This window comes from Puccinia triticina, chromosome 14A (assembly GCF_026914185.1).
Source record: "Puccinia triticina chromosome 14A, complete sequence".
Classification (NCBI taxonomy): Eukaryota; Fungi; Basidiomycota; class Pucciniomycetes; order Pucciniales; family Pucciniaceae; genus Puccinia; species Puccinia triticina.
Genome location: NC_070571.1, coordinates 1,514,562 through 1,540,754, shown reverse-complemented (window position 1 = coordinate 1,540,754; position 26,193 = coordinate 1,514,562). Strand labels below are relative to the sequence as shown.

General features: G+C 45.5%; 3 protein-coding genes across 3 annotated transcripts; 2 read left to right on the top strand and 1 right to left on the bottom strand.

Annotated features, from left to right (window-relative positions):
- Positions 1-338: 338 nt before the first annotated feature.
- Positions 339-1,508, top strand: PtA15_14A108 (uncharacterized protein; the record flags this gene model as incomplete). The annotated part of the gene is made up of 5 exons (XM_053162790.1): positions 339-615; positions 715-790; positions 874-1,003; positions 1,108-1,204; positions 1,309-1,508. The coding sequence occupies 5 exons, from the start codon at positions 339-341 to the stop codon at positions 1,506-1,508; spliced, it is 780 nt and encodes a 259-aa protein (XP_053026781.1).
- Positions 1,509-1,727: 219 nt separating this feature from the next.
- Positions 1,728-3,437, bottom strand: PtA15_14A107 (uncharacterized protein; the record flags this gene model as incomplete). The annotated part of the gene is made up of 4 exons (XM_053162789.1): positions 1,728-2,437; positions 2,502-2,777; positions 2,850-2,987; positions 3,113-3,437. 4 exons carry the CDS (start codon positions 3,435-3,437, stop codon positions 1,728-1,730), a joined length of 1,449 nt encoding a protein of 482 aa, XP_053026780.1.
- Positions 3,438-20,231: 16,794 nt separating this feature from the next.
- On the top strand, positions 20,232-20,895 carry PtA15_14A106 (uncharacterized protein; the record flags this gene model as incomplete). Its single annotated transcript, XM_053162788.1, has 2 exons — positions 20,232-20,423; positions 20,497-20,895. The coding sequence occupies 2 exons, from the start codon at positions 20,232-20,234 to the stop codon at positions 20,893-20,895; spliced, it is 591 nt and encodes a 196-aa protein (XP_053026779.1).
- Between the last annotated feature and the right edge of the window lie 5,298 nt (positions 20,896-26,193).

Below are 26,193 nucleotides of genomic sequence, written 5' to 3'. Positions count from 1 at the left end.
TTGATCAACTTGCGATACTTTAAAATTGAAGGACGCAGTTTCAAAGGGTAGTGGATGGAATTACAAAGTCACATCCACCTGAGATTCGATGAGAATATAAATTGAGAGGGAAACCCTTGAGAATGCAAGCCCGGTGGGTTCGGTTTGGAGTGGACAGGGAGACAATTGTGATGTAACGATAAGGGACTCATGGTGATGATGCCGATCTGGGAGTCATGCGGACTTTTACAGAAGAGCTGCGCTTGTAAGGAGAATAATCGAGAATGTGCAGTGACAATGCCAGCTTGGTTCAAGTTTCATGTTGAGTGGAGCGGCCATATCTCTCGACGCCCACCAATATGAGCGCCTACGGTCCAATCAGTAAAAGAACGACCACAGCGACTCCACTGCGACCACGCACGTACAGATTACCGGACCAATCGGCTTCTTTAACAGTTTTTCCAATTCAGGATGTTTTGTCATCTGAGTCTGATGATGTGATTATCAAAAACCCAGATCGGTTCGAGCCGTTATGGAAACATTTGAGTGGCCTATTCGATTCTATCGTCGCTGAAGGAAGAACTTATCCTCAGGAGGAAATGTTGGGACTCGACGGATTCAAAAAATATTTCCTCTGTATGTCCTTCCTTTTCACCCTTGATATACTCTCCCTAAGTTCGGATCCAGAACTTACTTTTCTGGGGGCACATTCTTCGCTCCGGATCGAATTCTTAGCCCACGACATCTTCATTGGGGTTCTTGACGCGTTTCCGGCCGCGAGAGAAACTCCAGATGGTCATCACGCAAATCGGTGAGCAATGCTCCATGTATCTTACTTCTCACCTCTGATCGAAGTACTCACGATAACACGGAAATGAATGTGAACCAATCCAGGGAGGAAGGCGTAAGCATCGACAAAATCCAGCCACACTTTCTACTCGACTTGATTTCAGACCGGCCGCTCCAAGAGACTATCGCCGGGATTTACTACATCAAACCCAACTACCCAGGACGCTCAGCTCATGTGCGCATCTTTAGACAAGAAGTACTTTCGCACGTCGACTGTGAAATGCTGATCAAGATATCCATGTCACCCGGCGATTTTCGCGTTTGAATGCACTCTTTTAGTGTTGCAATGGGGGTTTTGTCGTGGATCCACGCCACAGGGGACGTAAGATTGGTAAAACATTAGCCCGATCATTTTTGCATTATGCTCCCTTACTAGGTAAGTTCAATCCCAATCAATCTATTCTTGCCCAGACAACATTGTGAATCAGTATATCCAAAAAATAAAATTGCTTTCGATCGAAATGATCTCATTTCGATAAGGCTACAGGGCTTCAGTTTTCAACCTTGTTTACAAGAATAATCTGGCATCCGTAGCCATTTGGGATTCACTCGGATTCCAACGAGTAGGATTGATTCCCCAAGCAGGCAGATTGAAAACAATTTCCAGTAATCCTGATGGACAATCAGACGAGGGCGAAGAATACGTGGATGCAATTGTATATTGGAAAGAACTTATTTGAATTTAGATACTTTTGTTTTTACTGGCCGAGATATTTGAAGAGATCGTGAACTTCCAAAGGGGTGGGAGGGACATTGGGTCTTAACTTAAGTTGAAGTTCAAACATAGAATTTTGTGATATAAAACATGACAAGCGGCGGCGAAGCTGCCTTGAGAGTTTTGTTAAGACTAAAAATGATGATTGGGTGCCCCTCAAATCAAATGAGAACATACTGACAATTTATAATTTGGTATCGATAATATTTTCCGCCTCTTGTCTCTTCTTCTCAAATTCCTTTCTTAACTCTTCCTTTGCCTTTCTTGCCTCCTCCTTTAAACCCTTCGGAACCATCTTCATTAAAGCTGCCACGGTTTTCACGGTTTCGGCGCCCATTTCGAATATTTTTAGCTTGAGTTCATCCTTCACCGTTCCATTCAGATCGGTCTCTTCCTCGCCATCGGAACTCCATGCCAGCTCGAAATTCTTCTTCGCCTTCCGCACATCCGCCTCGACTTCCTCAACTTCTCTTTCGACGTAGTCAACTCGATCGTCTATATCGTCAACATCGTTCACAGCGCCTTTTTCCGAAATATTAGAGGAAATTGTTTTGTCCAATTCTAGCGCATTTTCGTCGATTTTCCCTTCTTCCTTCGCCTCTCTTTCTTCTTCTTCCGGTACTCCTCTTCTCGGGAATCCTTCGCACAACTCCTCCGGATTGTTTTCGGCCCTTTTGAGGACATCTTCAATTATTTCGTCATCGTTCCCCTCTTCTTCCGAAGACAATTCATCTTCAATAATTAATTTTCGTCGCTTGCCTTTGACAACATCAGAAATCATCGGTGGTTCTGCGAATTCTTCTTTAATTCTTTCCATGTCTTCTTCATCTGCCCGAAATCTTTTTCGCGATCCGCCGGATGATTTGGCTTCTTTGACAACAGTATTCGGATGAACTATGTTAAACAAAATTATTATCATCTTGTTTACTTTCTTCTACTATTTCCAAACAAAACTCACCAATTGTCTTGTCTAAATTCTTGGCAAATTGAGCTTGATCACCTGGATGCGGAATAGGTTTTGTTGCTTGGTTGATCGAGGCACGATGGCTTGAGTCAGAGAGGCTTGGAAGAGGGTGAATTGAGTCAGGGCGGCTTGGAGGAGGGTGGTACGAGTCAGGTTGGCGTGGAGGAGGGCGGGTTGAGTCAGGTTGGCTTGGAGCAGCAGGGTGGCTCGAGGCAGTACCTTGGAGAGTTGGTATGACTAAGTGTTTGGCCAAATCGTCCTTACTACAACCTGGAAATAACATTCCTGCAGTCAGAAAAGAAAAATAACGAGGGAAGCAAGCCACTGAAACCTTTCTCTCACCAGGAAGAGGCATGTCAGTCTCTGGGTGGTTCGAGGCTCGATCTGCTTGAGTTGGTTGGCCTAGCAAAGTGTTCGGGGACTTGGCGCAAGTTGGCTCCAGCTGCACATGAAGAGACTTTCTCGAAGTGGATTGTTGGACTAAGGACCGGGGTAAAAAGTTTCAAGTTAGCAGTTGGCATCAGAGAAAACGTAAATGTGACTCTTTCACCCACCCCCACCCGTACTTTTTCTTTGATTTTTTTGTTCTTCGAGTGAAACGTTACTCTTGTTTTTGAACTTGAGTCGCAACTTTCTCATGTTGATAACACTTTCTGGGCCACAAGCACCATCCCAACCTTGAGGGATTTCTTCCGTGAGGCCCTTTGAATATTTTGCGCGACAGTAACCACTGAACCAATCTTGAGCAGGAACGAGTTGAATGATTTTGTCAAGGCCATAATGGACTTTTCTGGAACGACAGGAGTTACACTTTGGCTGGGCGGGATCGGTTCTTTTGGGACAAGCCAATGTTTCTCCACATGGGACTTTTGCCCTTCGGCACGGAGGGCAAGGATAAGCCCACTTTCGCACTTTGATCCATTCGTCCATCTTGCTGGAAGGGAGAGCCATGAAGCAGAAGGGGAGGGTTATGAAGAGAGCGAGAGAGATGTAGAGCAGATAAGTAACTTCTTTTTTGCTGGGTGGATGAATGGGGAGAGGTTGAAATAAAGTGGAGCGCACAGAACAATGGGGGTGGGAGAGCTTCCTGAGCGCAAGGCGAATGTCGTCCGACACGTCTAGCTTAAGCCACCTCATGTCGCGTTCGCGTACAAAAGGCGGATAAACCTGACTATATACAAATTAGATCCCAACGCTTACCGCCCCATAGCTCTAACTTAACTCAGTACCGCCCTCTACCCGTGGATACCACGTAACATCTCGAATGCCCTGTGGCTTCTCACATCTTGGATCGAACATCAATGGAGAGTCGGCTGGAGCGTGGCTGGTCTTGATGTCCAGTCAGCCCATCCCGCGGTTTATGAAGACCAACTTCATATATAATGGGGTATGTGTAAAAAACATGCTGACTTTGCAAAAGACCGAGGGTCATGGAGTGGATGATGCTCAAGGTTCACTTTTGCCCCGAAGGAATCAAGGTGGAATTTTTTGTCATGTCAATTGCGACATGAAATTGGTTGTTGCGTGGATCAAGCCTTGTTTCCCACTCAAGTTCTTTCCCTTCTTTCAGTCGAGTTGTACATATCCTGCCTCGAGTCTTGTATAAGACACTCAGGGGAGTGAATGCAGATCTGACGATAAGAAATGCGTCACGGGTAAGCTCATGTACGCTCGGTATCGGTCCAATCTCGGTATTGATTACGCTTACCTGACGATAAGAAATGCGTCACGGGTAAGCTCATGTACGCTCGGTATTGGTCCAATCTCGGTGAGGAAAAAGAGAGGACCGGTATGTCAAACTCAGGTCAGAAACACCGAAAAAAAAAAAAAAAAAAAAAACATGTATAAAGAAAATAAATAAAAAGATACAAAGTGTAAAGTCTATGTACAATCTTCTAGGTTACGCTTGGTTACGGCTTCAGTTCAAAACAGATCAAGATGTGTTAATAAACAGTTGTCTTAGTTATGATAAGTTATGATTAGTAGAAAATCCCTCGTTAAAAGTTGTACTTTCCTTTATAAATAGTGACGCATCAGTCTTGTTTTATTTTCCCTCAAGAGACTTATTTTGTTATCTTATGTTATCTTCTCAAAAATCTAGTAAAAATCAAAATATTATTTAGTTTTCAAACGAAAAAGCCATACAGTGTTGACAAGTTCTTTACATTATAAGTCTCTCAATCCCACTCTAAAGTAACGGAGTATAAATATCAAAGTTATCAAGTAAAGTCTTGTAGAAAGTTATAGTGTTATCATCAGTGCAGAAGTTTTTCAATTTTGTAGAAAGTTAGATTATTATCATCAGTGCAGAAGTTCTTCATATTATCGTTTTGAACGTTCAAAGTCAGAAAAGTCAAGGATATCTTCACAAACAAATCACCTTAGTTCATCATTCCGTCATACTCTCTCGCAAATCTACCGGAGGAGGAGTCAGATCACTCTGGATCTTCTACTCCTCGATCAACAAGTAGCTCTCAACCTTGGTTTTCTCCAGCCTCTTCCCCCACTCGTCATTACCGCCCCAAAATCCCTTCCCCCCTTCGTCAGATCCAAACCTTATCTAGAGATCAGGACACCTCAACTTCTCACGCGTCGCCATTCATTCGGCAAGAGCCCCCTCACTTCCCTCAGCCTTTGACGGGCTTCTCTCCGACGCGTGTCGCATCTCCCATCTCATGGCCCGTGAGATATTGACCTAATAACCAATCGATCTCTCGTTCTCGACTCCTTCATTCGCAAATCCGGCTTCAGGCTCAGCAGCTTACGGCGGACACGGAGGACTTTGGTGTTTGGTTGAATTCTTACATTAACGCTGTTTCTTCTCGCCCCCCCCTCTCTCTCTTCCCCTCATTTGCCTCCTTCTTCAGTTCAGATGGATTCAGATGAACAATCTCGAGGGGCTCAAGGCCCTGCTCCTTCGGCAGAATCCTCCTTGTTGGCGGCACAGTCTCAGCGTTTGGATACTCTGGATCAACAAGTCGGTCGAGTGGCGTCGGGTCTGGAGCAGCTAATCTCCATCATGAAGGATACCAACCTTTGCCAACATCCTCCTCCGCCACCGGTTCAGTTCGATCCGGTTTCCACGGCTTTTACGGACACCCCGAATTTTGCTCGCTTTGCGTTTGTCCCGAATTCGGCGGCACCGGTTCCCCAACTACAGCCCGGTGAAACTTTTCGCTCGGCAGGCGGTAACCCCCAGCAAGGTCGACCGATGCCTTTCCCGTCAAATGATCACCCAATTGAGGAAGCGGAGGGCCAAGGACAGCGTCGGGTCTATCTCGAACCTCCCAAACTTGCGGATGTTTGGTTTTCGGGCGATCCTAAACAATTGGGGCGTTTTCTCCAGCTGATCCGTGATTTCCTTTATCCTCGTGAAGCCTTCTTTTCATCCCAGGCTAGGATGATCGTCTGGATCTCTCGTCACTTTGGTTACAAACCATCGGATCCTTCCCGAAACCCCAGCCCCGCCGAGAATTGGTACAATTCTCTCATCTCCACCAATGCTTGAGCTCAGAACGTCGTGGATCCCTACGCCGACTTGGATCGACTCCCCTTCCTTCACCCGATGTTGCAAACGGTCAAGGACTTCGAGAAGGGCTTGGTAGCTTCTTTTGGGGATAAATTCGCGGCGGAAACGGCGAAGAGAGCTTTGGAGGAATGTGTACAAGGGGGACGGACGGTCGCGGAGTACAACGCTCATTATCAGTCCCTTTGTCACTTGGTGGTCGATTCTGAACGGGCTATGATCGACAAATATGTGGACGGGTTGAATGACGACATTGTGGATCAGGCAATGTTGGAGGCGTGGTTAACGACACCAAACCTGGCCACCAAGATGAGTATGGCGCTCAGTGCGGCCGTGCAATTGGAGAGTTTGGTTTGGCGGAAACAAAAGAAGAAAGGAAAACACTCTCAATCCCCTTCTTATCCAATCCATCATCCGCCTACCCTTTTTTATCAACACCCGAATACCTCTGCGCCGGTCAAAGCTCCAGATGCAATGGACATTGATGCTGCTTCTACCTTCCGAGCAGCCAGAACTCCGGAGCAACAGTTTGAGGCGTTATTTCGAACGGTTTGCATGGCTCAGCGAGTTTGCTTTTGATGCTTGCAACGGACCAGTCCACCGGATCACATCAATGCTTATAAATGCCCCAATATGGGAGTTACGGGGGCAGCACGGAAGAAGTTTGTCGAGCAATATCGGAACGCGGTCCCACGGCAGGTAGCGGAAGTCTCGTTCGGTATCAGGCCACCCGGGGAGAGCAGTATTCGTCGGTTGCCTTTGTATCCCAAGGGTCCACCAAGTCCACCGCAAATCCCTCAACATCCCAGCTGGCATTGGTCGGAGACGATAATTCCGGGTCCCGCTCCTGTCCCGGTAGCAACTCAGAACTCAATTACGCCATCGGCACCGGCAAACTCGGCCGACCCAATTGGCTATGATGAGCCCGAAGATGAAAGTGAAGCCATCCCGGTGGCAACGGTGCAGGTTCGATTGGATCTTTCGAAGGCAGGACGGATTTTGATTCCGGTTTCCTTCAGGACTTCGTCGACGAGTTTGGTCATCGCTTCAGTATTGGTCGATACGGGATCAATGGCAAACTTTATCAGCGATCGGTTCATCAGGGAACATCGACTTTCGTCTTGAAGACGCAAGACTGCCATTCAGTGTGTCGGCTTCGATGGACAACCGGGTGTGGGTGGGACGGTGACCCATGATTGGGCGGGGAAGATCACACTTTCGTCAATTGATAATACGCCGGTGCAATTCAACAGCACTTTTGGGATCACTCGACTCGGTTCAGTTGATGCGATGTTTGGTCTGCCGTGGTTGGATCGACAGACTTGGAGCACATCTGGAAGTGTTGATCATGGACATCGATTCACATTGGGGTCCACGCAAGTCTTCGTCATTGATTCTTCGGATCTTGGGGATGAACTTGAAGGTAACGTAGACTTTCTTGGCTGTATCGCTTCCATTTCTAATCCCCCATTCACGCTCCCTCCTGAATTTCAGCAGTTTGCTAATGTTTTTCGTCCACAGGATAATTGTACTCTCCCCCCGCATCGCGACATGGACATGTCCATTACTTTGCGCGAAGGAGCGGTTCCCCCTTTTGGCGGATTGTACAATCTATCTGTTGTAGAGTTAGCACAGCTGAAGGAATATGTTGATGAAAGTTTGAATAAAGGTTTTATCCGAGTTTCTTCTTCTAGCGCCGCTGCACCCATTTTTTTTGTGAGAGTTCCCGGTAAGAAACCTCGACCCTGTGTGGATTACAGGGGATTGAATTCCATGACTGTGAGAGACAGTTACCCCATTCCCATTTTGGGGCAGTTGTTGAATCAACTGCAGGGATGTAAGTTCTTCTCCAAAATCGATCTGAAGGTGGCTTTCAATTTATTGAGGGTAAAAGAAGGAGACGAGTGGAAGACAGCCTTTAGAACTCCGTGGGGTCTGTATGAGTATCTTGTTATGCCTTTCGGCTTGGCGAACGCTCCAGCGTGTTTTCAACGTTTTATTCAACACGTTCTGCGGGAATTTATTCACATTACCTGTTTTGTATATATTGATGACATCTTAATTTTTTCTAAGACTAGATCCGAACACACGAAGCATGTTCAGCAGATTTTGTCTCGGTTACAGGACAATCACCTTTTTGCTTCTCCCGAAAAGTGTTCTTTCTATGTTGACAAGGTTTCATTTCTAGGGTTCGACATTTCGCCGGTGGGAATAAAAATGGATCCAGGGAAATTGGATACGGTAGTGCAGTGGCCATACCCGGAATCTATCTTTCATCTGTGAAAGTTTTTGGGATTCACAAATTTTTATCAAAGATTTATTCACAGGTTCTCAGAGGTGACGGCGCCGCTCACTGCGTTGACTAAATCGGGTGTGGAAGTGGCAAAGAAATTGGAACAGGAAGAGTGTCGCACTTCATTTTCTCATCTAAAAACTTGTTTCACTAAAGCCCCGTTGTTGATGCACTTTGATTTTGCAAAACAACGAGTACTTTTTGTAGATAGCTCCAAATATGCGATCTCCAGAGTGTTATGTCAACCAGATGATAAAGGCCATTTGCATCCTGTCTTGTTTCTGTCGTGAAAACTGACCCCACGCGAAGCTCTCTGGCAGGTTCATGATCAAGAATTATATGCGGTGGTCTCGGCGTTTGCAGAATGGCGAGCATGGTTAATTGATACCAATGAGCCGGTTATAGTAATGTCGGATCATGCAAACCTATGTTATTTTTTGACTAATCAAAACTTATCAGATCGACAGGCTAGATGGGCTTCTACGCTCTCCTCATATCATTTCGTTATCAAACATGTCCCAGGGAAACAAAATCCGGCAGACCCAGCTACGAGAAGGCCAGATTTTGTCAATGATGATGGAAAAGACGAGTTATCACGCGCGGTTTTTTGTAAAACAAAGGATGGATTATCACTGATAGACTCGGGATCTTCAATACAACAGGAAATTTTGACGATCGTTCACTCACCCGAGAGTAATTCGGAAGACGAGATTCCTACAGACGGACGGATTCAAATTGATCATATGTTTTGTCAGCCAACAAGACGGGCTTTGGATCTTTTACGCGAAGCCTATTGGAAAGAGCCTCCTGCGTCAGAAAGGGGGGATGACGAATCACCAATGAAATTCAAACATAACATTTGGTGGTTGAAAGATAGGATTTTTGTCCCTTTATCCCTTAGGACAACTATACTGAAAGAATTTCATGATGATGTTTCCGCAGGACATTTAGGTTCCTTAAAGACTCTGCAGAACATCACTAGGACGTTCATTTGGCCAGGAATACGGGCTGATGTTATCCAGTACACAAAATTGTGTCTCTCCTGCCAAAAATCAAAGCACTCAACGCAACGCCCCGCCGGCCTAATGGTCCCCTTGGCTGTTCCACAACGTCCTTGGAGTGTCATTGGCATTGATTTTGTGGTAAAGCTTCCGGACTCCATGAAATTTGACTCGATATTGGTCATAGTGGACCATTTCACAAAGGGAGCTCATTTCATTCCGGCCTGTGAAACTTGGACAGCTGAGGAGTTTGCGTATGTATTCTTGGACAGATTTATTAGGCACCACGGATTACCCAACAAAATTGTGTCAGATAGGGGTGCAATCTTTGTTTCCAGGTTTTGGAAAGAAGTCCAACGTCTTCTAAGGATTCGACCAGCTCCTTCCACGGCTTGGCACCCGCGGACAGATGGACAGACAGAGCGAACAAATCAAACTATGGAAACATACATTCGGCATTTCGTGTCGGATCGACAAGATGATTGGGTTCAGTTGTTGCCAATGGCAGAACTAGTGTTTAACTCTTCGACCTCAGCATCAACAGGATATTCGCCATTCTTCGCTCAATTTGCTTTCCATCCTCGGATTAATTCCCTCACAGGCGGTTCTGTAGTTCCAGCAGCAGAAGAGTTAGTGGGAAAATTGACTGACATTCAGATTTCCTTACAGGAATTCATGACACAATCAAAGAAGGTTCAAAAGGAATATTTTGACAAACGAGTTAGAGAGGGACCGGAATTCAAAGAAGGCAATTGGGTATGGCTGTTGCGGAAGAACATAGCAACAAAACAACCATCGGGGAAGTTGGATTTTAAGAAACTGGGACCTTTCCGAATTGCTAAGTCCATTGGAAGCGAAGCTTATCACCTTTCTCTTCCGTCGGAATTAAAGAAAATTCACCCGGTTTTTCATTCATCTTTGCTTGCTCCATATATAAACCCTCGAACATTTCCAGGAAGAAAAGGACCCCCGGCTCCCAGTTTGCACAATGTAGCTCCGGAGTTATTCTATGATGAGAATGAAATAGAAAGCATCATAGGATATCGACGCCCGAATCCAAAAACTCACGAATACTTGGTGACATGGAGAGATGGATCAACGGCGGATAATTCTTGGATACGAGCGAGGGCATTTTTCCAAAACTATGCTCCCATACATCAAGAAATTCCATAACAAATTTGGCATCACTCCCATCAGACTTCCCTCAAACAAGATGATCCGGGTAAATTTATGAGGTACAAGGCAGATCATTTTGTCAAACTCAGGTCAGAAACACCGAAAAAAAAAAAAAAAAAAATCATGTATAAAGAAAATAAATAAAAAGATACAAAGTGTAAAGTCTATGTACAATCTTCTAGGTTACGCTTGGTTACGGCTTCAGTTCAAAACAGATCAAGATGTGTTAATAAACAGTTGTCTTAGTTATGATAAGTTATGATTAGTAGAAAATCCCTCGTTAAAAGTTGTACTTTCCTTTATAAATAGTGACGCATCAGTCTTGTTTTATTTTCCCTCAAGAGACTTATTTTGTTATCTTATGTTATCTTCTCAAAAATCTAGTAAAAATCAAAATATTATTTAGTTTTCAAACGAAAAAGCCATACAGTGTTGACAAGTTCTTTACACAGTACCGGGCGCCATGATTAGACTAAGTACAAGAGCTGCACAGCCGCAGTTATGCATATATGTACAATGGTTGGTATATGCATAACTCTAGTTAGACTAAGATGACGTAAGTTTACCACCTTGGTCATCCCGGCCTCCAACATCCCCCCCCAAGTTGGTAAACTTCACCCCGCTAGTCCTAATTTTTCCAGTGCCACTGCCATCTTGTTTGGCCCCAGTTTCTTGGTGAAGATATCCGCCTGTTGGTGTTGAGTGCTTGTCCATTGTATCTGTATCTTGTTTTCCCGGACAAAATCATTGATAAAGTAAAATGCTCTGATCAAGTATCTTGTTTTCTTCTTGGATGCATTGTTGCCTGCAATCAGTATCGCCGCCTCATTGTCGCAAAAGATTTTCATTTTTAGTGGGTGATGAATGTCCTTGAGAAGTATTGATAAACTAGCAAGATGTTGAGATCCATCCGATAACGCCACATACTCTGCCGCACACGTTGATAGTGCCACCACCGCCTGCCGCTTTGCTCCCCATGCAATGGCATCGCCTAGGTGCTTGATCACAAAGCCCGAAGTTGACCTTTCATGCTCGCCTCCCCAATTCGCATCTGACCAAAGATCCAAAGAATCGCCTCTTCCCCCCAATTTCAGCTTCATTGATTTCGAGCGCTTCAAGTATCCAATCAAGAAATCTAGCGCCTTCCAGTGTGCATGAGATGGGTTGTGACTGTAACGTGCCAAAAGATTTACACCGTACGACAGGTCGGGTCTTGTCCCTGCTGCTAAATACATGAGCGAGCCGAGAACTGATCTATATTCCGTTTGGTCAATTGGTTCTCCCGCATGTATCTCGAGTGCGCTGTCTGGTAGAGTACTTCTTTGAGGGTAGGTTTGCCTTGAGTAGTTGTTGATTATTTGGTCAGCCAGTTTCTCTTGATCTAATTCAACCACATCTGCCTTCAGCTTGATGTTTATGCCAACAATTTTCGCAACTTTATCTGACCATTTGATTTTCATGTCTTTCTCCATTGCCACTCTCAATTCTGACATGAGCCCTTCATTTGATGCCACTGCAAATCCGTCGTCCACGTGTAGCCATATGATAATGAAGTCATTGTCCCGTCGATAGATGTATAGCAATTGTTCTAGCTCCAATGCAATGAAACCTAGACTTTCCATCTTCCCTTTGAAAAATTCCCACCAACAACGCGCTGCTTGCTTTGTCCCATACATTGCTTTCTTCAACTTCATTATTTTTCCTTTCAGTTCGGGTCGAATTTCTATGGGAGGTTGTACGTATACTTCTTCCTCTATTGGGCTGTAAAGGTAGGCTGAGCTCACGTCGAATGTTGCTATTGGGTAGTGGTATTTTATCGCTAAAGAAATCAATAGTCGAAGGGTTACTAGTGACGCCGTTGGGGCATAAGTTTTGTTACAATCTCGCCCCATTACCTGGTTGAATCCTTTCGCTACGTATCTCACCCGAAAAATGTCCGCATCACCCTCTTTTGGTCCCTCTTTTATGGCAAACACCCATCAACATCCCAAAGCTTTCACACCCGCAAATGGTTTAACGGCTTCCCATACATCAAGTTCGAAGAATTTATCAATTTCGTAGTTGGCAGCTTCAATCCATTTCTTCGAATTCACAGCTCGTAGCGCAGCTCGGATGTTCAGCGGAAGTCGTTGGTCTTCGTTTACTGGAAGTTTGGCTATGGCTTGCGCTTCAGCCTTAGCATTCTCTTCTGTTGCTTCTTCGCCTAATTTCAAGACTATTTGATTGAGGATAAAGTCGAGGTCGCCTTTGGTCTTCTCCTTTATCTTCACTGGCAGGTGTTGAAATTCTGGAAAAATCACCAAGGTCGAGTGGAGAATCCTTCCGTCATATGATGAGTGAACTAGCCACCACCCCCGGCGGCTGGGTATCCAATGAGTTTGCCTACGTGAGCTCGCTGCAATAACTTGTCCCTTTTTTCTGATGGGATGTGGACAATGGCCTCCGCCCCGAATGGATACAAAACGTTTGGATCAATTTCAATTCCATAAAGTGCCGTGAGAGGGCACTGCTTGACTTTCTTGTTGGGTATTCGGTTGTGAATGTGTGCCGCCATCCTGTACGCATAGCTCCAATATGGTCTTGGCATTTTGGATTCATGTAGCATGGTTCTCGCCATGTCTCCGAGTGTGCGGTTGACTCTCTCGGCTTCTCCGTTGTGTTCTGGACTATACGGTGGTACTGGAGCTAACGAGACACCCGTTGGTACAAGGAGTTTCTTTAGTGAAGCTGTATATTCCGGCGCGTTATCACATCGTAGGTTCTTGGGGTACCTGCCGAATGTGTTCTTCAAATGATTCATCCACGCCATAATTTTACCAGGCACCTCGCTCCTTTCGGCCATTATGTCGCACCAGATGTAGGTTGACGTGTGGTCACGCATCGTCAACACGTATCGCTTGCCTGACATATCGTACGGAAAAGGTCCTGCCACATCCAAGACCAGGAAGTCCAGGGGTATGAGTGAGTTTCCTCCTGGAGAATTCTTGTCAATACTCTTTGATGTGGCGCATTGTTGACAGAAGAAGGAAGCCCACACTTTTCCTTCGATCTCTTCCGGATAATGTTGGCTTAGGTACTTCCTCACAACTTCTTCCAAGACATGTCCGAGGCGGCGGTGCCAAAGGAAAGGGTCAAATGAAGGCTTCTGGGTGACTTTATTCAATATTAGGGATTGATTTAGATTACTTAGAAACCAGCAGTAGTTTTTATACAATGTCTTAAAAACTACGTTGTTTGGGCTAGTAAGTAATGCGTCTTGATTTTGAAAAAATAGCTTCCATCCAGCGCTCGTCAATCGTCCCACCGATAAAATGATTCCGTCTACACCCGGGCAGTAATAAACATCCTCAACTGTCACCGTCCCTTGCTTTGTCGGTATTGAAATCGTGCCCTTGAAACTAACATCGACCAAGCAGTCAGCTACTGCTAGAAGTATCTTTCGAGGAGTTGGTAGTTGCTGTTTAGACGTGTATAGATCCAGGGAACCACTCACATGAGTCGAGGCCCCTGAATAAAGAAGGATCTTGCCGTCGCTGATCTCCGGAACATCTAGTTGCCTAAGACGATTGTGTTTCCCAAACGGCCGTTCCGGCGGTAGATAGTTGGATCCCGGGGAGTCGTGTTCTTCTGGTGGTGGACCAATTACACCAGATGCTACATTGTCCCAGAACGCCTTGCAGTTGTTGTACCAGTGACCATATTGCTTACAGTAATGGCACTGGGTCCTGTGTTTATTGGTGAGATTGCTATTGAGAGGTACACCTCGATAGGCCGTCGCTTTTTCGATGGAGAGTTGCGGTTTTGGCGCTGAAGTCGGTAACGCGTTTTGTTGATTCATCGCCGGTCTCTGTGCTTGAGGGTACTGTTGGGTTCTGCGGTGGGGTGGGGCATATCTACCCGGATTGGTTCGGATTGCGTTTATCGCATCTAGGTCCATCGGTTGGTATGGGTCTTCAATGGTCATTGCCGTCTTCTGCTGAGATTTTCCAGTAGCTGACTGGATTACTGTCATCACATCATTCATTCCGACGGCAGTCGCGGATTCGAGCTTTTGGCTAACCACAAATTCGAAAGTCTTCGCGTCAATCCCAACTGGAGCCGAGAAACTGCTCTGCAAACATAGGCCTCCCATTTCTTCGAACAAGATTTTCAGTTGAGTCATTTCCGCCCATATTTTGCTCCACCTCGCAAGATCCACGTCGGTGCCGGGGCTTGATTTGTTCGCCATTAAATCAGCAAACTGGCTGACAAGGTCGAGCTTATGTTGTCGATCAGATCGATTGCATTGACTTTTCAGGCTGGTGAAGATGGTCCACGGGTAGTCAGAATTTGTCCCGTCAACGATGTCGAGCAGAGATGTCTCAATTGTAGAACGTAGAAGACAAGCTATGGCTGCTTGATCCTTCGCTGGCCTTCTCTTGAAGTTGGCTTCTTGAGAGGTAAATGTGTCGGCGTTCTCGAATACATACTTGAGTGTTTGGTTGATCTCTTGATCCCACACTTTGAAGTTCGCTTTGCCTTTCGCTAGGCGGGTCTTCTTTGGGTTATGCATGTAATGGAGGTCGAGTGGCTTCTTATGGAAGCTGTTCAGCACACTGTTACCTCCATCCGCTTGAGCCGGGACTGCCGGGTTTTGATTGACCAGTTCTTTGAGTCGGTTGAACTCGGCTTTTAGGAGGAAGAAATCGTCCGCCGTGGGTCCGTTTGCCATTTCTACGTCGTTCAATGATGACGCTATAGGAGTTTGGAGTTGTGCGTATGCTTTCTCTCTTTCTTCGTTAATTCTTCTGATTGTCTCAATTCTTTCTTCTTCTTCCAGTATTCTTCTTTGACACTGTTTTTCTTCTGTTTCTTTGTACGCTTTCTCTTTGATTTCTTTCAGTTTTCCTCCTCTACCAACCATTCAGATTATGGTCTCCCGAGAGTTGTCCGCGAATCCCGAAAACAATGCTTAGAGCTCGGCTTTTAACCTATAAGACACTCAGGGGAGTGAATGCAGATCTGATGATAAGAAATGCGTCACGGGTAAGCTCATGTACGCTCGGTATCGGTCCAATCTCGGTATTGATTACGCTTACCTGACAATAAGAAATGCGTCACGGGTAAGCTCATGTACGCTCGGTATTGGTCCAATCTTGGTGAGGAAAAAGAGAGGACCGGTACCGGTGTGGTGTGCCAAATCTGTTTTAAGTATCAAATTACATAAAGTGATGGGTGAATACATGAGAAGGAGATATATTCTTAGATTTATTATTGCATAATTAGATTCTGAAGGTCATTTGACCCCTAGTCACTCACTTGAACCACTAGGATAGCTCCACTCAGTCAAAAGTTATTTTGGTTAAATGGTTTTCATTCAACATAAGTACATAGTATAGTAGTACATTGGTAGTACATAATATGGTATTAGAGCCAACCACAACTGGGTCATATTTTTTGTGCATATTCAATTAGAGTTAGGGCTAGAACCACAAGTTGGTCATATTTGTATGCATATTCAATTAAACTTAGGGCTAGAACCACAAGTCGGCCGCCTTGTAGATAGACTATATAAGGAGCCCTTCCTCCCCCCTCATTTTAATTCAGCATGTGAAAAGCAGCAACCAACCAACCAGTCACTCATTCATTTAACAGTGTGATCTCAAACATCCACTCACCCAACACCTGTGATCATAATCAGGTTCTTAAATAGCTTGTGTCATTGCACATCATCTGCATTGTTTGATCTAAGTCTGATAGAGACTACTACACATAGTGATCTCTATCAAGGTTTTGCCACAACAATAAATAAATTTTGTTGTCAGAATCCTTGTGTAGTACAATAGAGGGGCAGGTCCTTCAAACCACCCGTAACATAAATATTGCTTAACTGCAAATATCATATTTGTTATCTCCCCCTCACAGAACTGCCACCCGTCCCAAAGGAGTTCTCACACCGGGCGCCATGATTAGAATAAGTACAAGAGCTGCACAGCCGCAGTTATGCATATATGTACAATGGTTGGTATATGCATAACTCTAGTTAGACTAAGATGATGTAAGTTTACCACCTTGGTCATCCCGGCCTCCAACATCTTGTTTGTGACTTGTCTCAAGCCTCGAGCCCGTTTGGCTTGAGTCGAGCCAAACGCTGAGCGCGGTGACTACTCCGCAGGAGCAAGCCGCGCCCGCAGCCAAGAAGACTTGTGACCTAGGTCACAACAGCCCTCCCTCGGCAAGGCTCTAAGAAACCTACCACCGAGAAAAGGCTGCATCTACATCGAGCTTAACTAAGTGTCTCCGAAGGAGAGGCTTAGGACTAAAGTCACATTCTTTGCCTGAGGCTGACAGGCTTTTACGCAGAAAATCACAAAATTTGTATTTACATCTCTAATACCATTACCAACACTGGGTCGATACGATTTGATATGGTAACGCAAGTAACGCAATAACGGTGTTTTTCCAGCCAAAAAAGGCTAAAAAAGCCAAAAAAAAAAAACATGATACCACTGCAATATTGACATTATATCAGCAGCAATATTGTAACGGCGGCAAATAGAATTAATAATCTAAATCTACTATCGGTAACGCACTGCCGTTACTGGTAACAGTACTGGTAATACGCCAAAAATCAATACGATATTGTTACATTACCGTTATTGGTATCATATCAACCCAGTATTGCTAATACTATAGTCTATTGCCTCTCTCTCAATTTTCAATTCAATGCCCCATATACCAGGTTATTGCCCCCAATCTCAGCTGTCTTGTACATATTTTTCCAAGTAAAACCATCAAAAACTGGCCGCTCAGTGGCCAATCTTGTGAGGGCTATTTCTGAGCAATACAAAGAAGCCTGCAAAAGTTGAGGTCGGACACACTCTCACGGTTTTTTCCAGTATTGGATTAATATGTGCAGGTATCTCCAGTGCACAGGCAAGGAGTCTCACAGGGTTTGACGTATGATGTCTAAACTTACTTTCATGTGTTTAGGCTGAACTGGCTATCCGGTCTACATCAGGTCAGATAGGCTCCCCGGTGAAATTTTTACATTACTTTTTTCAGGTGAGGGGGTAGGTGTTGTTTTGGATTTCTGAGATTATGTAGAAATAAAAGCTGATTCTAATGGTGTTGGAGGCTGTAAAGAAATCCAATGGGTAGAGGGTGATATGTGGGTTAGAATGAATTTTTCAACATTTGGCTGGGCAGCCTCAAGCCAAATGTGGACATTAGGCACAAGTCCCTCCTGCAAGCAAGAGGGTGCTTGCGCCCTGTGAGCATAGAGAGGGACTTGTGTTAAGTTTGCATCTACATATTGTGTTTTCCAAGAAGCTTAGACCATTTCATATTTTTTTCTGTTTCATGGATTTATTTTCAGTTTACAGATAGACTTTGGGCTCAAATATCCCACAGCCCTCATTTCATTGTAGCTTGTGTGGCAGTCCAGTGCTTGGTTGGACCCTCCTTTTGGGAAGAGAGCAGCAGCCAATCAAAGCAATCTGCATAACAAGGGGTAAAAAGGCCTCTCCGGTTCCAAATATGAGCTTTGTTTTTGCAGAAGTCTACTCCCTGATCATAATCTAGAGGATGACGGCTCTGGGAAGTATTTGTTGGTTATCAGAACTCTGAGCTATCTTGCTGTAGGTACACAACTGGACATATGTTTTGTGGTGAATTATTTGGCCAGATTTGTAGCAAAACCGGGTGTGGCACACTCTGGCACACTCAAAGGGTTTGAAGCATCTGATAAGCTAAATTGCATTGGCACCCAATAAGGAGCTTTGCTTTTTTCCAACTACTGACAATAAACTGCTGAACACTTTCTGTGATGCCTCTTAATAGGGCAGAGAATTTGGTAGGTTGGCTTATGGGGTCTTCATTTCATTTCTGAATTGCCCTGTCCTGTGCGCGGTGGTCGGCAGCCGTTGCATCATTGACCTGCAACACCAAACTTGACGCAAGTCCCTTGTACCCAGTATGGCAGAGGGGTGCGAGGCGGTGTGTGCAACCCCACTACCATTGGTAGAGGGACTTGCGTGCAATCCCAGTTTTGTGGCGTGACAGCAGAAATCCAGTTTGGTGTAGAGCACACTCTTTTGGCACTACACCCTGCAAACTCCAAAAACCTTAATTTTTTTCGCCTTGATCTTGCCGTCATTCTAGTCTGTTCAGATTTTCAATTCTGAGCTTATAAGTATCTTATATATTTTTTTGAAAACTCCGGGTCTCAGAGATCTCTTGTCTCCATACCCATGATCTGTAATTAAATCTTAAATTAATTTTCCCGTACCTTTTCCTCTTTTTTTCCGATCACCCTTGATCAGTAAGCTACAGTCCTGTAGGCAAGGTCTACATACCAAGAATCAAGGGATCAATCCAGGCCCGACGGAACCCGCTCCATCGGCAACAACGGCTAATCTCGACCAGACGGAACGGAACTCGCTCAATTCATCGGGATCTGGTTCGCTCAACGGGACCTGCTCACCTCATCGGCAACAGCAATTGATCTCGGTCCGACAGAACTTGCTCAATTCATTGGGATCTGGTTCCCGCCCGGTAAGTCCATCTCATCACATCCCCTACCCAACCCCAAAAGTTCTACGCATGTGGTGCGCGGCCGGGGCGACGTTGCCTCCCCGCCACGGCGTTGTAACTTGTGGCCAAGTGGAAGCCGGCGTTGTTGCCGTGGGACCTTTGGCTCCTTCTTTGTGCGATGGAGTGGAGGAGTTGCGTGTGGCTTTACCATTTTTGTTTGCTGACCGTTTGGCTTGTGCGCCCATATCCTTGGCCAAACAAAACTCACTCAAATCATCACGAAAAATAGTCAAATTTACCCCGACTGAGCTCAGAAAGTGACTAGCATAATGCCTTCAAAGATCACGCTCAACTGGACTAGAGATGGCCAAACGGGTCCGGGTACCCGCAACGGGTGCGGGTACTTGCTGTGAATTTCTCCAATTTTGGACACCCAGACCCGGACACGGCACCCGCCGACGGGTACCGGCGGTACTTGAGGCGGGTACCGCGGGTACCGCACTGGTGACCGATTGAGTGGGGTATGTACACACCCCTCTCAATGACCGCAAATTGAGCGGGGTGCACATCCCACTCGATGACCGGCCATCAAGTGGGATGCGCACTCAACCCGATGACCAGCCATTGAGTGGGGGTGTAGGCCGGTCATCAAGCAGAGTACACACACCGCTCAGTGGCCGACCATTGTGATCACCCCACTCGCTGTCCGGTCATTGCGTGGGATGTGGAGGTGTGTACTCCGCTCAACAATGGCCGGTCATCGAGGGTGTGTACTCCACTCAATGACCGTTCATCGAGCAGGGTGTGTACTCGGTGACCGGTCAATGGTCATCGAGTGCGCATCCCACTCGATGGCTGGTCATGGAGTGCACCGGCCATCAAGTGAGATGTGTATCCTGCTTGATGTCCGGTCATCAAGCGGGGTGTGTACTCCGCTTGATGTCCGGTCATCAAGCGGGGCGTGTACCCCACTCGATGGCCGGCCATCCACTGCTGACATTGGCGGGTACCTGTTTGGTACCCGGGTACCCGGTGATTTTCTGGCCCAAATTGCATACCCGGACCCGTACACGGCACCTGCAGACGGGTACTCAAAGGGCAGTGGCGGGTACCGCCAAACGGGTACCCACTGGCCATCTCTAAACTGAACACCACCACCTCGCCCAAAAGAACAAAAGGATAAGATTCAGCTTGTTTGTGACTTAATAGCGGCCATGGATTTTACCCCAAAATCATTCCTCGCAGCTTTCCTTGAGAGCCTGGACATGGCAGCTGCTGTTGAACGCCAATATTGGTCCACACCTGTTGGAATTCCCTCCACTATTCGACTTGTGAAAACCATTTGGGACAATATTCAGAAGAGTTACAAGGGAATAACTGCATGGCATGACTTCATTCTCAATGAAGTGAGTTGATTCTTCTCAATTTTTAACTTTAATTGTATACTAATTTATCTGCGGCTTACCTGTGTCATTTCAGGCCTCCATCATTGTCCAAAACAAGACCCCTCCAACCGGTTACTTTCCAAAGGGTGGATTCTATAGCTCTGAAAGAATCCAGGTAGACTTTTTTAACTCCAACACAAAAACCCTGCGCAATAAGAAGCTAGTGGAAGATGACATGCCCTTCCTGTTCAAACTCATCACCAACAAAATGCGAATCAACCTGACTTCTCCCCCAACTAGCCAATCAGAAGTCCGTGAGGATGATGATGCCCCGCTTGACAATTCTGACGCCGACGAACACAAGCCTGATCTCTTTGGGGATGGACCTGATGCTCATAGAGATCATCAGCAACAAGTAATTACTGTAAGAGCTCTTTCTTCATTGTCATTCATGTTGTTTGATGTTTTTGAGCAACCGAAAAGTGCTATTTAATCATCAAAACAGACCAGCAAAACAATTTGTGCAATGGTTGCTTATATAGCCAATTGCAGGCACAACGGACTGCAAATTTCAAACAGCTTGACGTTCTTGGCGTGCGCAGTTTCTGAACGGGTCAACAAGTACCTACAACAAGTTGGTCTAACTTCCTCTCAACAAACTGCCCTTTTGGCATTGAAAACCCTTGGACGAGCAGCTGTGTTCAAAATTTCAAAGACAATAACCAACAGAATAAACGACCCAATTCCCCCGTTCCTCTGCATTGATAATTTGGATTTTGAACAGCGGGTTCATGACAAATCTCAAGGACACAACAACAAAATGTTCCACGGTACGTGGGGCTACCTACATTGACTCAACCCAGCAATGACAGCCTTGCTATCAGCAACGAGATCAGCCTTCAAGCATTCAAAGAAGCCATGCCAAAAGCTGCATCTGTGGAGATACATCCAAAGTTGCTTTACGGTAGCATTCCTGAACACCTTCATTGGAAGGAAGTCATCAAGTCTCAGATCGCCACTGTCCTCCTTAAATAGCTGATTGAGCCAACTGATCGCAAAATTCCGATTCAGACAACCCCACCCACAGTTGACCAGATTTTGCATACCCCTCCAAACATCACCATGCTCAAGTTGATGGTTGCCTCGGATGAATCGTCGCAAGGAGTCGCCAATGTTTTTCACGGAATCCTACAACAGTCCTCAATTTCTGAGGAGGACTTCTACAACCGCTTACAGGTCATTGATGCTGACTTGGCAACCTGTAAAAATGTTCAGAGCCTGCGAGACCTCTGAATCCAAAACCATAGGAATGAAGAAAACCTCACAACTATCCTCTCCGTTCTCGGTGGTGCACACACTCTCTGGAATATTGCCGGAGAAATCTTCACCCTCCACTTAGGTAACTCTGCGGACAGTCGGGATTCTGGTGCTTGGCGCTTCTTAGATGCTTTGGGAATTCCATTGGAAAAGCCTATCAACAAGAAAGACTTTACCCTAATGATTCGGAACATGGAAAAAATCCATGAGGCAACCATATGCCATTTATTGATGTACGTTATCTATCTACTTTTTTTTTGGCTACCTACTGAAAGATTGAACATGTATTTTTGTAGGGTTGTCATGGGTATTGATAATGGCGAACTTGGCCCAAAACTACACAAACTTCCTTCAGATAAGATCAAATATTTTGTTGACCAGTGCTACAATCGTTTCTTCACCGGGTCCGCCGTCCGTAAAGCATCAGAAAATCTCTCGCCAAAGTTATCCAATCAGATCTTGCAATCCATTGATTTTGCCAGCGTTGTCGAAGCAGATAGGGCAATGAAATCTGGTGACATTGTGGTAGACGGAAAAGTGAAAAATCAAAAGTTTTTCTCAGACATATATTTACTCACCCTAGGCCTCAAGATACCACCAAATGGACCTCAGAAATGGATTCTATGGCCAATTTTACCCCTAGTCACCACTGGAAGCGTCACTGGAACCCCGCAGGATTGGAAGTTACACCCTCTTGGACCCTCATGGACACGGCCAGCCTCAGTCATTAACCTGTCACACCCCTCAAGTCACCTTTCCCAGGTATACGCATACTCAGCCCCAGCCAAACACATACTCTTTTCTATCCCTCTTATCTCCACTGCATATGCAGGGGACCAACCCCATTTCTTCTGTATTTGACATGTCCCCGCTTCATTTATGCACCCCTTGCAGCTGCATGCAGTCTTCTGACCCCATTTCTGCACTCCTTGCATTAGTCTGACACCACTCATGCACCCCTTGCATGAAGTACCTCTGTATTTGACATTTCCCCGCTTTGTTTATGCACTCCTTGCATAGTATGACCTCATCTTTCATTTCTCACCCCACTTTTTGTCTGTATTTAGTATCTTCTGACACCAATTGTATGCAGCCCACCAGCTAAATTCCCTCATCCAGGGTCCCCCTTGTAGCTCAAATCCCTCACATTTGTCTATATAAGGAGCTCTCTCCCCAGTTTTTTTTCCCTCAGTTCAGTACCCACCAGTTATCACTTCAAGGATAATCAAATTTCCCAAAAAAAATACTCAAAGTTTGAGGTTGGGAAAATCATTGAAAAAAAGCCACTCCGTACTGAAAAAAAATGCAAACTGAGCGTGCTCAGCCAAAAAAATAAAAATGTGTCAGACTGAGTAAAAAACAATGGGGCACATTTTTGGGTTGATTTGTTGGACGGGCCTGCACAAGGCCCGCATGGGCCCCTAACAGGCCCGTTGGGCCCATTGAAAAAGTAGTATTTGTTTGGAATTCCCATGCTCTGCTAAAATGTGAAATGGGTTGAACTGAATGAAAAATGAGGGGCTACATTTTCAGGGAGATGTTTTGGACGGGCCTGAATGAGGCCCACCTGGCCCCCACAAAGCCCATTGGGCCCATTGAAAGAGTAGCCTTGGTCAAGAATGCCTATGCTCAGCTAAGAAACAAAAATGTGTCAACCTGAGTAAAAAACATGGGGCCACACTTTTGGGGAGGGCTTATTGACAGACCTGCATCAGGCCCGTCAGGGCCAACCCAAAGCTGGTTTGGCCAACCCAGAAGTAGTCTTGGTTAAGAATGCCCACATGATGTTTCAGAACAGCACCAATTGACCACTAATCAACAGAAGATATTGAAGGGCTTCCAACATCTGCATGACATTTGTGCACTCACAGAATGTATTTCCAGGCCCTTTCCTTCCCCTTGGAAACCTGTTGGCCCGTACGGGCCTGATGCAGGCCCTTCCAAAAAGCCTCCCCAACAATGTGCCCCTAGGGTTTTTTCTCAGTCTGACAAATTTTTATTTCTTAGCTGAGCATATGCTTTCTTAACCAAGGCTACCCTTTCAATGGGCACAGTGGGCTTTGTAGGGGCCATGTGGGCCTCATTCAGGCCTGTCCAAAAAATCTCCCCAAAAATGTACCCCCATGTTTTTTATTCAGTTTGACCCATTTCACATTTTAGCAGAGCATAGGAATTCCAAACAAATACTACTTTTTCAATGGGCCCAACGGGCCTGTTAGGGGCCCATGTGGGCCTTGTGCAGGCCCGTCCAACAAATCACCCCAAAAATGTTCCCCATTGTTTTTTACTCAGTCTGACACATTTTTATTTTTTTGGCTGAGCACGCTCAGTTTGCATTTTTTTCAGTACGGAGTGATTTTTTTTCAATGATTTTCCCAACCTCAAAATTTGAGTATTTTTTTTGGGAAATTTAATTATCCTTGAAGTGTATACAGATATCACCCATTAGCCTTTATCATCACCCTTACACTTTATAACATTACCATATCATCCCTCTCATCTGCAATAACCACTGAGCTCACTCTCATATTCTCATACTCTCATATCTCCTGGTTGCATATCACGCACCTGTCACAAGTTACCCGGTTCTTGGTTCAACTCCCAACTGAGACATATACCCTTCTCAGTCCAGACACTCCTCTCAACTTCTTATATCACCCTCTTGAGGACCTGTGTTCAACCCCCACTGGAAACATCAAGTCAACTTTCACCCTTTCTGTCATCATAAACCCTCTCAACTCTCACATACCTGTCATTGAACAACTTCATCTGGAACTAGACCAGACCTATCACTTGATTAAAACTTGCCAGGCTTAGCTTGGTGGGTCTTGTTATCTGATACTATAGAAGGGCAGAGTTTGTGTCGGAATACAGATTCCGCTGCGCAAAGCGCCAAGAGGCGTAGGGGAGATACAAGCTTCGATGCACTGCAACGTAAGCACTTGTTTCATCCCTCTAGACACAAGCCACAGTCTATTGACATAGTCGTCTCACCTCCGCTACAGCAGATAAAACGAGCGACAAGACCCGAGGGCGCAGACATCGGGCTCAGAACATAGCAACATCAGGGCAGCCTCAGGTATCGAAGAATCGACCCTGTGAGTATTTAAGAGACCTGTTCGAGCTGGGAGCTGAGGCATCAGACTAATCATCGCTCAAATCCCAATAGCTCGTTACATCATAGAATCACCAACAGCCCTTCCAACCTATACACTTGTATCAGTTCACCGAACAACGAGTAAGCTACTTAGACTATGTGCTCTCACCAAAATCATTGGTAGAACAGTGTAGCTGACATAGGCGTTGCCCCTTTTAGCCTTAACAGGACTTCCACGTCATTGTCTCAATAACGGATAACCGTCAGGACAAGTGTGCAGACAAACAGAGGTACTTTTCCTTTAAAATCGGTTGCACGACAGGCAAGACACATGCTGACTTAACGCATGCCACAGAATCCGCAATTCTTCTGTCTCGTGCCGATCCCTTCCTCCTCAGATCTTCCTCAGGCATTCTGCTTTCTTTCTCTATACATTCCATTCAGCTCAGAAGCACGGTAACTTCGCCTGCTCTTAGGTGAATATTATTTCACTCTCTAGACTCAATTTACTCTGTTTCATTACTGGCGCAATGCCTCTTTCATGTATATATTTCTCATTGCGCTTAGTTCTAACTAGAAATGAAACCTCTTAGTTGTCTCAATTCTTACTGATTTACAGTCTCGAACGGCTCAAACAACCTCATTTCGACGAACAGCAACTAGGAGCAGGATCGAAGATGCCAACTGCCACTCGCCAAGGTTCCCTTCCACCAATCAGCATGCCAAACCCAGCAACGGCCGTCACTTCGAAATCAAAAGAAGAGAAGGACATAATTGTCATACCAACGTTCAATGGCAGCAATTATGCGAACTGGCAGAACGCAATGAGTGCATACATGGAGTACAAGAAACTCTGGCCCGTTGTCGAAAAGGACACCTCGGAGTCAGACGACGAGAAAGTCAAAGAGCAGAAACTCGAAGCTTGGTTAATCCTCAATTCCAAGATTGTTCCCGAAATTCTAACTAGTCTCAGCAGTACTTGTGGCCGCAATCCTCACAAAATATGGATGCGACTTAAGAATAACTACGCCACTGCGACGATCTACGGAATCTATAGAGTATGGTCACAATACCTGCAAATCTCATACAACGATGACTTGCTCAAGTACATCATAAAAGTCGAGGCAGCATTGGCAGAGATCAGTACAATCGGACTGAATGTAATGAACGAACTCATAAGCGTCAGCATAATCGAAACTATCACGGAAAGAAGGCCAATTGTCATGGAACGGATCCTTGGTGACATGGAGACGCTGGCCAATCCTTTCTTGCTTCTTGATAAACTGAGATTGATCGCCAACCACGAACAAGTGACCCGACTCAAGACTAGCTCTAGTGGACCCGGATCCGATCCACCTGCCGGCACGGCTCTGTCAA